General features: G+C 41.9%; 2 protein-coding genes across 3 annotated transcripts; both read right to left on the minus strand.

Moving 5' to 3' along the window:
• Positions 1-89: 89 nt before the first annotated feature.
• Positions 90-8,844, minus strand: LOC311136782 (pre-rRNA 2'-O-ribose RNA methyltransferase FTSJ3-like). 2 transcript variants are annotated; one of them, XM_084171059.1, is made up of 22 exons: positions 8,631-8,844; positions 8,140-8,245; positions 7,715-7,761; positions 7,509-7,588; positions 7,167-7,266; positions 6,719-6,913; positions 6,363-6,478; positions 6,165-6,269; positions 5,908-6,008; positions 5,660-5,746; positions 4,878-5,060; positions 3,849-3,984; positions 3,443-3,633; positions 3,127-3,241; positions 2,664-2,748; positions 2,327-2,471; positions 1,957-2,051; positions 1,743-1,845; positions 1,433-1,616; positions 1,091-1,185; positions 710-894; positions 90-679 (listed from the first exon to the last, which is right to left on the minus strand). In XM_084171059.1, exons 1-22 carry the CDS (start codon positions 8,695-8,697, stop codon positions 573-575), a joined length of 2,628 nt encoding a protein of 875 aa, XP_084027185.1. In that variant the 5' UTR covers positions 8,698-8,844; the 3' UTR covers positions 90-572. The 2 variants fall into 2 exon arrangements, with proteins under 2 accessions (XP_084027185.1, XP_084027184.1); XM_084171058.1 differs by having other exon boundaries at positions 90-894.
• A 2,017-nt stretch (positions 8,845-10,861) lies between these two features.
• Positions 10,862-15,092, minus strand: LOC311136803 (phospholipase A and acyltransferase 1-like). Its single transcript, XM_084171084.1, has 5 exons — positions 14,804-15,092; positions 14,028-14,077; positions 12,643-12,781; positions 11,918-12,186; positions 10,862-11,279 (listed from the first exon to the last, which is right to left on the minus strand). The coding sequence occupies exons 2-5, from the start codon at positions 14,052-14,054 to the stop codon at positions 11,178-11,180; spliced, it is 537 nt and encodes a 178-aa protein (XP_084027210.1). The 5' UTR covers positions 14,055-14,077; positions 14,804-15,092; the 3' UTR covers positions 10,862-11,177.
• Positions 15,093-16,568: the final 1,476 nt, after the last annotated feature.

The raw sequence follows: 16,568 nt of genomic DNA on the forward strand, positions 1-16,568 counted from the left end.
CACAAGCACCACATTGGATGAAAACTTTAGTTCGTAAAGAGAATCAGGGAGGTACTGGACATGGTGAGGTACAGACAATATCAATTAACTTGTTTAATCAAAATACGTTTATTGTGAAATCAGTATTTACAAGATTTGTCAGAACATCTGTGGAAAGCACATGTATATGTATTTTAATACACATTACTATTCATGTGAAATCTTGATCGAAACCATTTATTACAGAGTGGTTCAGGGTTTACACTGAAACAGCTCCAGTCAACACTGGATGTCAAGCAAGTATGTAATCCTCCCATAGAAAGATGTACACATAGCACTCCTTTTATTTACCCAAAAGATTGGAAGATACCTAAGGCTTAAGCATGTATTGTTTTATGTTTTTCAGTACGGTAGAGGGTCTTAAAGTACACCAGCGAAGTTCTGTGTTACCCACAATTCCACTGTAGCAGAAGCAGCAGTGTGGTGGCCATCTTAGCTTCCCTATTTGACAACGCTCAGATACAAAATCGTGAGGGCAAAGTTAATTTAACCCCCTGAAAACAAAAGGAGGGGACAAAGCGCCATTCTTTTTCTCATTTCCTGCCAGGACGTCCTCTTCCCCCCCTCATTCCTCCTCCACCTCCTCTGCCTCCACCTCTGCCGCCTCCACCTCCACCTCTGCCTCCTCCTTTGCCCTTGCCTCCTCCTTTGCCCTTGCCTCCTTTCTTGCCCCCTCTCTCACGCTGCTCTTTCCTCTGCATGCCTCTCATGTCCTTCTTCATGCGGCCATCCACCACTTTGAACTGGCCCTTGACACCGCCCGGACGACGCACCCTCTTGGTTCCAGAGCCCTTCTTGGCCACGACGTACGTGACCTCCCTCTTCTCCTTACCCACGCCTGCCTTCTTATAGATACTAAAACAGAGAGAGACTGTTGTTGGTACATGTCACTGCCACAGGTGTAGTAGAGTAAAGTGGTAGTTATTTAGCTAGTCACCGGTGTAGCAAAGTCATATTGTGTTGGTACAGGTCACTGCCACAGACGTAGCATTGTAAATGGTTATGGTACATGTAGTTGCAGTGGTTTTGGTGGTGTAAATGGCAGTCGTACCTCTTTAACTGGGCCATTTTCTCCCTTTCACCGATGTCCACTGTGTTGACCACTGCCTCCGCCTTCTTCTTGGCTGACTCCATCTTCTTCAGCATCTGTCACACCACACAGATAAACAAAAGGTCACATACTGTATGCTGCATCCTCCACCATGACTATTCACCCTTTCTCCATCTGCTCCCACCTTTTTTACCCTACATCCTCCTCCTCTATCCTCAATATTCTTCCCCCCATCTTTCTCATTCCCCTGTCTCCCTTCCATTTTCCCCCCTCTTGTTCCACCATCCACCCCCCATTACATTATTTTCCCCTCTCTCCTCCATCACCATCTCTCTCTCTTACCCTCCTCTTCTTCCTGGCCTTGGCCTCTGCCACTCGTTTAATGGGCCTGGCGTTGATCTCCTTCCATTTGGCCTTGTACTCCTCCACCATCTCCTTGGTGACGGGGATAGGCTTATTCCTATGTTTCTTCTCGTCATCCACGAACCACTCGGGCACCTCACACTGGTCCTCTGAGCTAGCAAACCTGAACACATACATCGTCACACACAAATAATGCATGGATAAATAAGTAGTATTGTTCATTCATATGGTGTGCCTGCACGCATCATTAGTGAACACACACACACACACAGTAATCCGCTAATCTTGCCTGTGGAAGGAACCGTCAACCAGGTCCCTCCCTCTCTTCTTGGAGGTGGCGATCTGACATCCCAGGGCTAAACCCTCTGCATTCATGATGCGAGCACGCTTGCCTGGGGGAACACACACCAGTTAAAGCTTTAGGACCGCTTAAATCTTGCCATTGGTCTAAACAGAGGTCAGTCACTCTAAGGCCCGTCCCTAGCCGTGTTCTCTTTACTCACTGGTGCTCTCCACTGGCACCACCTGGAAGTCGTCGCCGTCAGCGTCTCCTTGGATACCGCCGGACCCTTTAGCCTTCTTCATCTGAGCGATACTCCTGTAGACCACACGTTTACACTTTTAGATCATCAGGGAAAGTGCATATTTTGGTCATAAGCCAAGTCATAATGTCTACCTACATTACCCCTGTTGGAATCTGTCAAATAGAAGACAGTGCCATCTAATATGAATCTAAAATCAAATCGAAGATAATTCCTCCAATCATTTTTCAATCTGTTCGCTATCAGAATCCTGAAAAATCATTGAAAGGATATTTTGTTAACAATGACAAATGTGACAAAGTCTATTCTTTAATAAGTCATGAACCCTGACCTCTCATCATCCTCGTCACTGCTGTCGTCATCAGAGCAGCTGTCGCTATCCCCCTCTGCCCCAGCTTCCTGTGAAGGCCCCGCCTCTTCCCCCTCAGGCTGGGCCGTCTCAGGCTCCTCTTGGGCTTTCCTCTTCTTCCCCTTGGCTGGAGGAGACAAAGGTTCATCCAACACTCTTTTCTCACTACGGACGAATCTCAATAGTCTAAAGTGGACTCGTCCCTTTTACATACAATGGGCTGAAAGCAATATGGTGGACACCTACTGGGAATTTACACCTATCAAACAGGAGGGGAGGAAGACATGTTTAGTCTTGAGATGCTGTACTCTTCTTGTACCTGTGGGGTCCTTGTTCTGTAGCATCTGTGTCTGCCGCAGCTCGCTCTCTGCATCTCCGTCCAGATCCAGTTCAGAGAAGATGTCCTGTGGGGGTCAGAGGTCACAGGCATGAGAAAACAAAGTGTATTATAAAGTACTCTGTGCACAAGGATGTCTGTGTTAGTGTGTGTGTTAGTGGGTGCATGCGTACAGCATGTTATGTGTCGGTGAGCGTGTATCTGTGTTAGTGGGTGGGTGGGTACAGCGTGGTGAGCGTGTGTGTTAGCGTGTTGTGTGGGTGGGTGGGTGTGTACAGCGTGTTGTGTGGGTGGGTACAGCGTGTTGTGTGGGTGGGTACAGCGTGTTGTGTGTTGATGGGTGGGTACAGTGTGTTAGTGGATGGGTGGGTACAGTGTGTTAGTGGGTGGGTGGTTACGGCGTGTTGTGGGTGGGTACAGCGTGTTGTGTGTCTGTACTACAGACCTTGCTGAACCACATGCTGGTCTCACGGTCTCTCTTCTCCTCCTTTCCCTCCAGCTCCACTATCAGTCCACTCCCTTCCTCCTCCTCCTCCTCCTCTTCCACACTGAAGGACACTCTGCAACACACACACCAAGCATTGAAAAAAACAGTAACATTGAAACAGCAGTTTTGCCAACATTCTTATGAAGTTATGAGCCAAAAGTGGATTGATTAGAAGTACTTCAATGTAAAAGCATACGAAGTTAGAAGTGACTGCTCTGAGTGTCAAAAGCAGTGAGACAGAGATGCAGAGAGAGAGACTGAGTGAAATACTTACTTTTTCTTGGTGGCCTTGTCCTTGGCCATCTCCTTCTGTTTCTCTATGATCTCATCCAAGTCGTCATCGTCCAGGTCAGAGACCAGGGAGACCTCGTCACTGTCAGCGTCGTCAGAGAAGTACAGGTCCTCCTCCCCCTCCACCATGGCATCAGCCAACTTCATGTCCCCCTTGGTGATCTCACACAGGGCCTAGGAGAGGGACAGGGAATGAGGGGAGGAAGGAATGTTATCTAGCACTCAAACTTTTCAGAATCAAGAGATATTACCAGAAAGATGAGAAACAATATATTACCATTTTATTAGTCAAAAACAAAAACAACCTTTCTAAAATCTATTTAAAACAATGTCCATTCTGTCCATGGTCAATTGGTGTGTGTGTGTGTGCATGCATATCCGTCTGTTACCTTGGCCTTGTTAATGGTTGCGAGGGAGAACATGGAGGAGTCATTGCCGTCTGCGATGGAGACTCCCGGCAGGTCCATCTTCAGTGCCACCCTCTCCCTCTGCTTCCTCCTCTCCTTTAGAAGCTTCTTCTTCTTCCTGGTTGGCACAACACACCAGCACGCACGTCAGCACAACACCTCACATTGGACAATACAGCACTGGTCACACAATACACCAACAAACATGTCAACAGGAAATATATAGCATATCGGTCATATCATAACTCCCCCTTAACAATGAGGAAGCAGTTGCCATCAGGCCGCAGACTCAGATCTCTACCTCTCAAGACCAAGAGACCAGTTTTGGGCTGGCATCAGTAAGGCTTTTTAATGAACATTGATTCTTGGGACTTGTGTACTGTATCTGTAATGTGCGAATTGTGCACAGTGCTATTATGTATGTTTTGTACTGTCTAGTCCGAATGCCACACCCCAAGTTCCCCTTGGGAAAAGTGAAATTCTATATTGATCCATCAAATACCATTGTTGGTATATGCATTAGAGAGCAGGTAGGTGAGCAGTGAGTATAGACACCGTCTCAGCTCTGCCACCTCCTCAGTATAAAGACTTACCGTCTCAGCTCTGCCACCTCCTCTGTATAAAGACTTACCGTCTCAGCTCTGCCACCTCCTCTGTATAAAGACTTACCGTCTCAGCTCTGCCACCTCCTCAGTATAAAGACTTACCGTCTCAGCTCTGCCACCTCCTCAGTATAAAGACTTACCGTCTCAGCTCTGCCACCTCCTCAGTATAAAGACTTACCGTCTCAGCTCTGCCACCTCCTCAGTATAAAGACTTAACGTATCAGCTCTGCCACCTCCTCAGTATAAAGACTTACCGTCTCAGCTCTGCCACCTCCTCAGTATAAAGACTTAACGTCTCAGCTCTGCCACCTCCTCAGTATAAAGACTTAACGTCTCAGCTCTGCCACCTCCTCAGTATAAAGACTTACCGTCTCAGCTCTGCCACCTCCTCAGTATAAAGACTTACCGTCTCAGCTCTGCCACCTCCTCGGCTTTCAGCTCGGCCAGCTTCTGGTCCATCTCTACCTCCTCCAACTCTGCCTCTTCTTCCTTCTTTTCAGCCACCGTCATTTTCTTCTCCTCCTTCTTCTTCTCCTTCTTCTCCTCCTTCTTCTCCTCTGCGTCGCTCGCCTCCTCACCTGAACTCAGTCTGCAGACAACCACAACAATAAAGACCAATGTTGTTGATGCCTACTGCTCTTTATAATGGGATGTGCAACTTCAAATAATATTCATTTAGAACCTGACAAATATCTCATACCCTTGTAAAAGAGATTATCTTGTCTACCAGAATCAGCCCCAACCCCTAGATAGGCAAATCATGATACACTCATATCTGTTAAGACTGGATGGGTGTAAAACAAAATGGAGGGAACAAACAGAAGACTAGGTGGAGCCATTTCCATACTGTACCTACCTGTATCTGTTCTACCAGGAGCCTCTGGGAGTCTAGGGGGTTGAATCTGGACTGGGAGTCTAGGGGGTGGAATCTGGACTGGGAGTCTAGGGGGTGGAATCTGGACTGGGAGTCTAGGGGGTGGAATCTGGACTGGGAGTCTAGGGGGTGGAATCTGGACTGGGAGTCTAGGGGGTGGAATCTGGACTGGGAGTCTAGGGGGTGGAATCTGGACTGGGAGTCTAGGGTGTTGAATCTGGCCTGGGAGTCTAGGGGGTTGAATCTGGCCTGGGAGTCTATCTCAGAACTTGCTGTAATTATGAAGATGCAGGAATGTTCAAAGGGATTCTTACTTGATGTCCTCATCCAGCTGTTTGGCCTCGTCCTTTAGCTTCTTAGCCAGGTATCTCCTCAGCTTGGACCTCCAGTTTAGCAGCAGACTGGGGACACACACATTCAGAGGGCAAAGGTCATATGAGAGCCCAAGAGGAGGGGGCCCGGTGACAAGACTCAAGTTGCAGTACATATTTGGGTCTATAAAAAACACTTTATAAAGTCAGTGTATTGTTATCATTATAGTACAACAATCTCATTGGCTTACCGGAGCTCCTTGCGGCCCAGAACCTTGATGTCACCGCAACACTCTTTGACCTCGTCGGAGGTGGCCTCGTGAGACTCCAACTCAGGGTTGTCAAAATTGATCTGGAGGGACACCCCAATAAATACAATATTTAAGTCTGCTCAGAGACAAAAATGCTATTGTAGCTAAATGTTGTTTAGCTGGCTAGCAAGTTAACTTGCTACTAACTTGCCATCAATGCTGACTGCCATTGTAAAGTTATGTATGATGTGTCTCACCTCGTTGGCTTTGCTCAGGAAATCCACAGGGTTGTCAGCCTTGAGGAAGGCGGTCGCTGAGAAGGTGTGGTACAGGGTCAGATCACCGTCTGTGTATCCCTCCGCCTGAAACACAGCATGAATGAATGAAGCCACTGAATTATAGTCTGTTCATTCAGAAGACTTCATGTGAAGAATTACACACAGGCGCACACACACCTTTGGTTTCTTCACAGGCACCAGGTCTTTGATAGCCTTGGCTTGGACCTCCACCTCTTTGAAAGCATGTTTGGGGTCGAAGAACTTGTTGTCAATTTTGTCTGGGGCCAGGTAGCCTGAAATGGAATGAAGTCCCATCCTCAGTTACTCAACAGGACCAACATTTACCACAATAAACCCAAAGTATATATTTCTCAATTGACACTAGATAACTGGTGCTAAGGAGCAGGGTTGGAGTCAATTCCATGTCAATTCAGGAAGTGAATAGTAATTCCAATTAGAAGGGAAAAATCCTCAATGAAAATCAATGGCACTTTTCCAAATCTGCTAGAGAGAGTCCGGGTGAACCAACCCACCCTGGCAGATGACGAAGATCTCAGCCGACTCATTTCTGGAGGCCTGGGGCTTGGTGGCCTGCACCTTCTTGAAGAACTGCTGGAAGATCCACATCAGTGGCTGGTAGTCTTTGGAGCGGAACACCTTGGTGACAAACGTGCCCCCTTTGGCCAGAAAGTCGCACGCCAGCTTCAGGGCCATCAGGGTCAGATGAGCTGGTAGGGAGAGGAGGGTTCCAAGTAAGACAAAGTGACAAACAGCTGGGGTTTTTTTCTTCTTTGATTGTGTTCTGCGCCTCGACACTTATTTACTAAATGCGAATATCATTCATGTACTGTTAATCTAATACACATTTCTACTGTACATATGTTATGAGAGTGCTGATGGGACGGACAAACTTGGTTTCATGTGTTAAGCTTATTTTCTCTGAGTTTGCATATAAAAAGGTGTTATCAGTGCGTTACCTACCCTGAGAGAAGGCGTCATGCACCCAGTTGGCTCCAACATTTGGAGCTCCGTCATTTAGAACCACGTCCACCTTCCAGGTCTGGAGCTCCTTCTTCAGAGCCTGGCCAAAACAACAGTTACATCAAACACTGTCCTCTTTGGACTAAAGTTGTCACAATTTGGTGATGCAAAAAATGAAGTTACCAATGCATATAACAGTGTATCAGAGAATACTGTCCTAGAACATTCAATAGGAGTTATGTCAACACACTACTGTGATGAACCTACATTAAAACACCATCCTGTTGTGGTTTAAATAACAGATTCACTAATTTGACCTATGACCTTAGTGTATGTACATACCTGCCGGCATTTGTCTGTGGTGATGTCCTCTGTCAGAGCGACCACGTTGGGAATAGATTTGATTGGGACCAAGTCGACACCTTAGGAGATAGGAACGTGATGACACCATCAAATAACGATAACAGCACGTTTAAGATGTTGGCTCAGTATTACGTAAAACAGCAGTTGGTATATATTAGACATGGCTGAGACGAGGTTTGACTCACCAATAATAAGACTGGAGACTGGCATAAACTTGGACGCCACCTGTAACCTAAGGTATGACAGAGAGAAAGAATGTAAAACAAAAAGTAAAATAATTCAGACCCAGCTATTCAAAACAAGAGACGACAATACTTCATAGGCCTACTACAGGACAGGTTAATGTTTAACATATCAAATAGCTAGCTAAAGTACGACTTGACAGTCAGTAGCGTATGAGAGTATATTGAGGGTCCCCTGTAGCTCAGTTGGTAGAGCATGGCGCTTGCAATGCCAGGGTTGTGGGTTCGCTTCCCACGGGGGGCCAGTATGAAAATGTATGCATTCACTAACTGTAAGTCGCTCTGGATAAGAGCGTCTGCTAAATGACTAAAAATGTTTAAAAAAAATAGATAATGTGACAAGTGATGCAGCTTGCTACTGTACTCACCAACCACCTGGGGCAGCACATAAATCCACCAGAGCCCTGGCTTTCTGCAAGAACTGGAATTTTCGGTTCAGCTGAATAAGCTTGAAGGAAGAACGTGAACGATATCCTGAGGGAGAGGAGAGGAGAGTATTACACACACATAACCAGACAATGTCGTTTCTACATAGCCAGCTGTTTTAATGCAACACGATCCAGCTGGCTTCAACTATCATTATCACTATCATAACCCTGAGAAGCCAGTTAGCTACAGTATCTATCTAGATAGCTATATTCTTGAATCTTTGATGGCTATATGATCAAGGGTAGCCAATCCCTGATGAGCAACATTAGCTAGGTAGCTAACGTTACATTATCTGTTTAAACTCAAAAGCACACAGTACAACTAGCTTACTGTTTAGTTACTGTATCAATTAAGTTGACTTGATTTAGTTAGGCCATTTAAATGGGGCTAATAGCACGATGAGTTCTCTGGCTGAGTTGACAAATCTTACCCGTTTCCTTTGCTAAGTGGTAGAATTTATCTTTTCTGGTCTTTCCAACTTTGAGTTTCTTCCCCATGTTTGCTGGTGTTGTTGATCACTTATGATTTAAATTGTACGTTTCCTTTAGAATATTACGATTTACAAATTACCGAAGCAGATTACCAACCACCTCCAAGAAAACATAACACGTGTGGCTTCTCTGCGCATGATATCTACGTCACATATATGTTTGAAGCCTGGAAACTTTATTGAACCAAGGAACAGAACAGACCATGGAACAGACAGATACATTCACTGCAACTATAAAATAATGTGAGTTGTACTGATTGGATTCTTTACCTACGATATAAATAAATTAAAACAATTTTATATAATTAATTTCATTATTCTTTTGGCCAAATTTCATATTCTCAAATGTAAATTTACAAACAAAACACCACATTTTCTTACCTTACAAAAATAAATTGAAGTATATTTTAAGACAATTAAATATTCTACCAACAAAAAAGCTGTTAGAATTATAAGTGTGTGTATGTCTTTTAAGGTCTTTATGTAATGTGATTTTGTAACCCCTAGCCCAATTGTCCTCTGTATATTCTTTATACATACTTGTGTTCCCCTGTGTACTTTTTGTATTGATTTGTTGTCCCACTGGCTATCCTAAATTGAATGCACCAATTTGTAAGTCGCTCTGGATAAGAGCGTCTGCTAATTGACTTAAATGTAAATGTAAATGTAATAAAAATAAAAAATAAATATATAATGTAGGCACAGTTTCTAAACCCAAAGGCTCAACATAGACTTCCGGGAACGCTTGCGAAACATCAGACAGACCAGGCAGGGGTTTGGGGTTTGAGAATTTAAAATTCTTCCGTAGTTGTTAATTTTCTCGAAATCTAAAGGCATAACCTAGATTCGAGCCAATGTCTTAAGTAGTTGAACATGTTATTACTCCAACCTCGTGAAAGTGACAAACTAACAGGTTTTCATTTTCGTCAAAAACAACTTTATATCGAAGGAGTGCCTTTGAGTTGACGGCCAGCACTTGCGCAGTTCGGCGCGAGAAGACGGTGACCCAAGGACGTGTCCCAGTGGTTTTTATATATATTCTAGATAATTCATTGGGGGCGCTGTTTTTAGCCACCTTGCCTTACATTTTGGCGCTCCCTCAGCGGTGTAAAACATATTTTGGAAGCTATAGAAAATAATTTATTAATGTCTACATTCGTTTTTGCCACATTTATTATATTACAGACACCTTCATGTATACTTTTACATTATATTATGTGAGCTAAGCATACAAATAAATGAGCTAAGCATACAAATAAAACATATATTTAAACATTTTCCTTAAAGTATAATTTTTAGAGATGACTAATGTTACTGTCCCCACTACAACAACAAAATACTTAAATACATGTAATTTTGTCTTTGAAACGTTTCATTGAAATACTGTAGAATTCCTTTCATTCCTATGGTGGACTGCCAATATTTTTATTTTAGTCATTTAGCAGACGCTCTTATCCAGAGCGACTTACAGTTAGTGAGTGCATACATAATTTTTAATATTTTCATGTTTTCTTCCCTTTTTTTTATTTTTACTTTTTGTCTTTATATGTTTTTTTTTGTTTTTGTTTTTTTCATACTGGCCCCCCGTGGGAAACGAACCCACAACCCTGGCGTTGCAAACGCCATGCTCTACCAACTGAGCTACATCCCTGCCGGCCATTCCCTCCCTTACCCTGGATGACGCTGGGCCAATTGTGCACCGCCCCATGGGTCTCCCGGTCGCGGCCGGCTACGACAGAGCCCAATACTGCTGACCGGTGGCTTCAAAACCTCTCAATGGTCAATACATAGCATCAGCAATCCAGGGTTTATATACAGTACCTCATTGGTTTCTATGCATGAGTTTAGCTTGCCAACGTCGCCATTACATCGCCTACAAGTGTGATCAGGGATTTCTATTGGAAAAGCAGTCTTAGCCTATCTTCATTCTGTACTGTCTTTGATGTAGGACTTTATGTTTTATGTAAAGTGTGTCAACATACATAACAGTTGATTTAAAAAAATCACAATTCATTATTTTTTATTATGATTCAATTAGTTCTGTCAGTTTTCTTTTTGTGTTAGAATTTTAGATGCTATTCAAAACTATGTATGTGCTTAACAAAATGGTGTTATATAAAGAAAAGAAAAGAAGGGGTTATTATTGTAATAATAAAGACTAAATACTCCAATAATGTTTCTGTTTTCTTTATTAATGATTCCTTTGTTACATTTGATAATTTTTGATAATTTTCACCCAACCAATCCTTTCAACATCTCAAAATGTGTATCTCCAGCAAGATCGCATATATTTTAATGTAGGCAACATCTCTACTGTATACAGTATTTGGTCTTCTCGGCCTTCAATACAAAGGATGATAAAATAGGTAAATGCATCATTTTTAATGACAGTGGGTAAAGATGAGGTATCCTCTTAACCAAAAGACTGAGAGGAAGTTTGTATCCCAGACCAGTAGCACAGGACAATGCTGCTATTGTTGAGGGGCCTCAGAAGGGTCGGTTTCTGGAGCGTGTGTTGATCAGTCCGAGCACAGAGAAGGCACTTGCTGCAGCTGTCACCAAACTGATGGCCCCAATGGCCCGTGTGGCCTGTGGACACAAGAGAAAATAACAATTGTACCTGGTAAATACAATAACGCCTAATGTAACATCATGAAATTATAAGTGTATGGTGGTGGAGAGGAAGATTACATATTGACCTATACATTTACCAGACACTCTTATCCAGAGTGACTTACAGGAGCAATTAGAGTAAATTGCCTTGCTCAAGGGCACATCAACAGATTTTTCACCTAGTCGGCTCAGGGATTAGAACCAGCGACCTTTCGGTTACTAGCACAACACTCTTAACCACTAAGCTACCTGCCGCCCGGGGTATAGTGATTGTAAGTAGTGAGTAATGGCCAATGTCCAAATTGTCACCTAGGCACGTAGATCTCAGAGGATTACATAAGTATACAGAAATATGGCGGAAACTCCACCTGCCCTGTAAAAAAGGTATAATATGCTTTTATCATATGAGTATTGTACACAAAAACGTATGGGTAGTGGCTAGGTATCGATTTGGGATTGGGCATCGGCGAAGAGCGAGAGAGAGAGAGACAGAATGCAACGCATACACAGGAAGAAAGAGACAGGAAGTGTGAGAGAAAGAGAGAGAATGCAGCGCATACACAGGAAGAAAGAGACAGGAAGTGCGAGAAAGAGAGAAAAAATGAGTAAAATACCTGCTCAGACACCCCCTCTCCGTAGCGCAGCAAGGTGACAAAGTGCTCGCAGTTACTGCCCAACAGGTCATAAGACACCTCCTGGCCAATGAGGACTTGAGATTGCTGAATTATGTCTTCGACGGGCAATGGAGTGTGGTCGTCGTCGTATTTGTTGTTGACCCGGTACGAGTCGTCTCCAACCACTTCCTTTAGAAGCTGCATTCGGACCACCGCCTTCCGACTGAACACAGACTTCACACTGGAGATGGCTGCAGCCTGACTCTCATCTACAGGAGGGAGACAATATTCAGGGGGCGTGAAGCACTAGCATTATTATGTTGCAGTTATTAGTGGTTGAAATTCAATCAAACTTGTATGGATAAATGTGGATTTGATTGAATCACACCCTTTGAAAATGCTGAATACATTCACAAAGGCTATAATCTTGACGTAAGATAAGTGTGATTTAATTCAAATGTTTTAAGCAGATTGTGCATTGGAAGCGTTTACATTCTGCAGCATCAAGTACGACACACACAACACCCATTCGAAACACATACGAAACACATACGAGACACATACAACACCCATACGAAACACATACGAAACACATACGACACATACGAAACACATACAACATATGTGCATGTGACAAACTTTTAAACTTGAGATTTGAAACACACATACGACATATTCTAACTCAAGTTAGGATTTAGTCTCATGTCAACACTGCTTTCACTGACCAACAGGTGTCAAGTTGATGATGTAACCGTCTCCCAGGTACAGAGCCCAGTGCTGATAGGCCGGTCTGAAGATCTCAATGAGGTCACCAGGCTGGGGGGTACCGGGGGGGTCAAGATGGTCAGGGTCATTAGAGGCCATCTATAGGGGGAGGAAGTGATGTCAGAAGATTTACACACATGATCAACAATGTGAATATTGCCTGCATTTACAATCAATATACTATTATTTAGTATCTAAACCAGTTCAAATAGTTCACAAACCACAAACTCACTCCACATGTGAAAGGGTCTAAATGTATGCACTCCTGTAAGTCGCTCTGGATAAGAGCGTCTGCTAAATGACTAAAATGTAAAAAATGTTACAGCTAATTTAACCATCAAACTCTCTCCTATCACTATGGGGTCAATGAAGTTCAATGACGAGAGCAAACCTTTCCTCACTGAAGACAATATTCTTGTACTCTGAGGCTACAAAGACAGACATGTACCCTGACAACGTGCATAAAACACAGCAGTGTCTGTCACTACTGCTACTGGTTAAAATGATAAATCAATCAAAATTGTATTCAGTGAGTGCACATTTATCAATTTATCTCTGCACCCGAAAATACTTTTCTTATGTATAGACTTTGTGTAGAGAATGGCAGTTGCACACTCTCCTGTCAATTAATTTCAAACGAAATCAGTCGTCAAGGGAATTAGTTGGAAATTTAAAAATAAAAGAATTGGAATTGAAGAAAATGAAAGAAAATCCTAATGGCTAAATCAGGTAAGGCGGCAGGTAGCTTAGTGGTTAAGAGCGTAGTGCCAGTAACCGAAGGGTTGTTGGTTCTAATCCCTGAGCCGACTAGGTGTTCCTGTAAGTCGCTCTGGATAAGAGTGTCTGCTAAATGACTAAAATGTAAATTTGTCCATCCATATATGGTCAACCCGCCCCAACAACGCTTTACCTAGAAGGTCGACAGGGTCATAGAGTAGACAAATATGTTGTATAGGCTCACATGATAATCAAATATATTCTATAGGCCTACATATTAATCAAATATATTGTATAGGCCTACATATTAATCAAATATATTGTATAGGCCTATGCCTACATATTAATCAAATATATTGTATAGGCCTACATATTAATCAAATATATTGTATAGGCCTACATATTAATCAAATATATTGTATAGGCCTACATATTAATCAAATATATTGTATAGGCTCACATGATAATCAAATATATTCTATAGGCCTACATATTAATCAAATATATTGTATAGGCCTACATATTAATCAAATATATTGTATAGGCCTACATATTAATAACGCATCACAATAACAAATATAGTTGTGAGGTGAAAATAAGAAACTTTCACACACAAAACGATACTCACAGTAGAGGTTGCGTTTTTTCTATCCATCCCACATCATGCTTCCACAAATTCTGAAAACAGAAACATTAATGAAACCACGTCACCCCTCCCTCCCTCCCCCCTCTGTTTGAGATACCCTGTAGTTCTCTTTGTGCTATTGACTGCATGCACGCAGTGCACTATAACTCCGTTATACCCGAATGGCATTTCAATAGCAACCATTCTCTGAAGAATATGTTCAATCAATAAAAAGGAAAAGTGAGATTGACTATTTAATTGGATTTTGATGTTTTTGTGGTAATATTCTACTCTCAGGGTAGGTAAACTAATTTCACAGAGAGAGTGCTGGAGAACAGGGTACAATGTAGAGAGCAAAGGTCACACACAGACACACAGACAATACACACAAGCGGTTGTGCCACACACAGTCACAATAGCACTTACATAATAGAGAAACTGTTAGAAAAATAGTTTGTCACCACTGAAAATAATCTGACTTTGACATTGGAAAAAACCTATCTAAAGTGTCAAAGTCACAGTTTAATAACATAATTGTGAGTCCATTGGAAAACTAAAGACAATAAAGTCCAATACAAAACATGTAAAGGGGAGATTAAAAAAAATGCCATACATGTTTTCTTTCTAAATTATCAAACACATCAATATTTTAGTGCTTCAAATGTAACTACTTGACATAGTTTAATAGAGGCTCTATATGCCAATAGTTTAAGTATGTGCTACGTTACTATAACTAAACTACTATTCAACTGAATACAAAGACTTGAGGCAATACTTACTCAAATACCAATACCTTTTTCTTCCTCTCCATGTTAGTGTTCCATGATTTATATCCGCACCTTTTAAAAGTCAAATGAGAAAAATAATTGTATCCAAGTCCTTGAGATGGTCGGTTGTCTGAGAGAAAATCCAATTTATTCGGATTATAGTCCCTCTGATTGCTTGGCGAAAATTAAAGTGGTGCTTGAGGTCCTACAGGTAGGTAGTGTTTCATGTATCGACTTTGACAGATGATGACAGTCGCCAGGTTACGAGCATCCACAGGCCACTGATGCTAGAAGGCGATAACTTCCGTAGCAGCACTGACAGCGTTGATTCAGGTCCATACTATCTGGGATCCCTGGGACGTCCATACCCTTACTCTAACCCGAACCAAACCCTAACTCTTCCCTAACCATAACAAGTACCTTAACCGTTTTAAATGTCAACTTCAATGGGGTAGGGACGTCCCAAGGATTCTGATTGCACGGACCGTTCATTCATGTATCAATTTGTAAAATAAAGAATGCCTTGATATTATGTAGTATTGATGACTGACTATTCATCCCTGCAGCACATCATCACTGGCATGGAAGTTATTCACATAATTCACGTTTGTGGCTTGATGATTAAAAGGTAGATAATTTTCGTGAACTTGAATATTTTTTTCTGTTATGAATTATAATTTCTGCTTTGAATAGGCTATAATGTAATTCCAATTGAAAAAAATTCTTGAGTTATACATTAATTATTCAACAGAGGGCAGCATAGCCTACCTGCCTGTGTTTGTTTTCTTTAGACTATGTAGTCAGTGATATTTAATCGGACAAAACTTGATATAGGCTACTAAATTAAACATGAAATGTTACCCATGGACATAAAGACAATTAGTTTAACTATGGCTACACGTTATCTCACTTTTAAACATAGCCTATGGAAGTATTATTCTCAGCATACTGCAGTCATGTTCAACATTAAGGGGAAAATATTCATATTGATACATTCCAGCCTTTTGTTGTCTTGGCTATTGATCAGTTTAATATTATTGTTGTTGCACCATGCATACAAAGCATAGCGTTTTCTTGTTTTCCAAGATTCCAACTTTGCTGTTTGAAGTTGAAAATAAAAAAGAAGTGTGGTGCTTTCAGTTTCCTTTTTATTGCTGGTTCATTGAAGCACAATTTCCTTGAAACAGCTCTGCTTCCTCAGGCTTTTATTTGAAAAAACCAGACCTCTTTATGAATAGTCTCAACCTATGTGGTAATTTACCATTCTCTATGTGCAAACTAGCTATTGGACAAGAATCATCATGACATAGCTAATTAACTATTCATAATCCAGTGAACCACATCTTAAAAGTCAAATCTAATTGTATTTGTCACATGTGCCGAATACAACAGGTGTAGTAGACCTTACAGTGAAATGCTTACTCACAAGCCCTGAACCAACAATGCAGTTTTAAGAAAGAATACCAAAGACAAATCACAAAAAAATCCAATATAAAATAATACCAAATAAAAGTAACAAATAACCAGATCCTGTTAACCAACCCAGACAAGGTGCAGATTTTTCTTCTGCTCCTCTACTTTTCTATTTTTTTAATTTTTTAATTTCACCTTTATTTAACCAGGTAAGCCAGTTGAGAACAAGTTCTCATTTACAACTACTTTTCTATTTAATAAAATGTGCCTAACTAAAACAAATATATTCTGGCAGATTGAGTCAGATACAGCAAGTAACATTACTATCCACAGTAGTACATTGTCTCTCTACCAATTAGCCTAC

The sequence above is a fragment of the Coregonus lavaretus genome (assembly GCF_964263955.1).
Source record: "Coregonus lavaretus genome assembly, chromosome: 11".
NCBI classification, from domain to species: Eukaryota; Metazoa; Chordata; class Actinopteri; order Salmoniformes; family Salmonidae; genus Coregonus; species Coregonus lavaretus.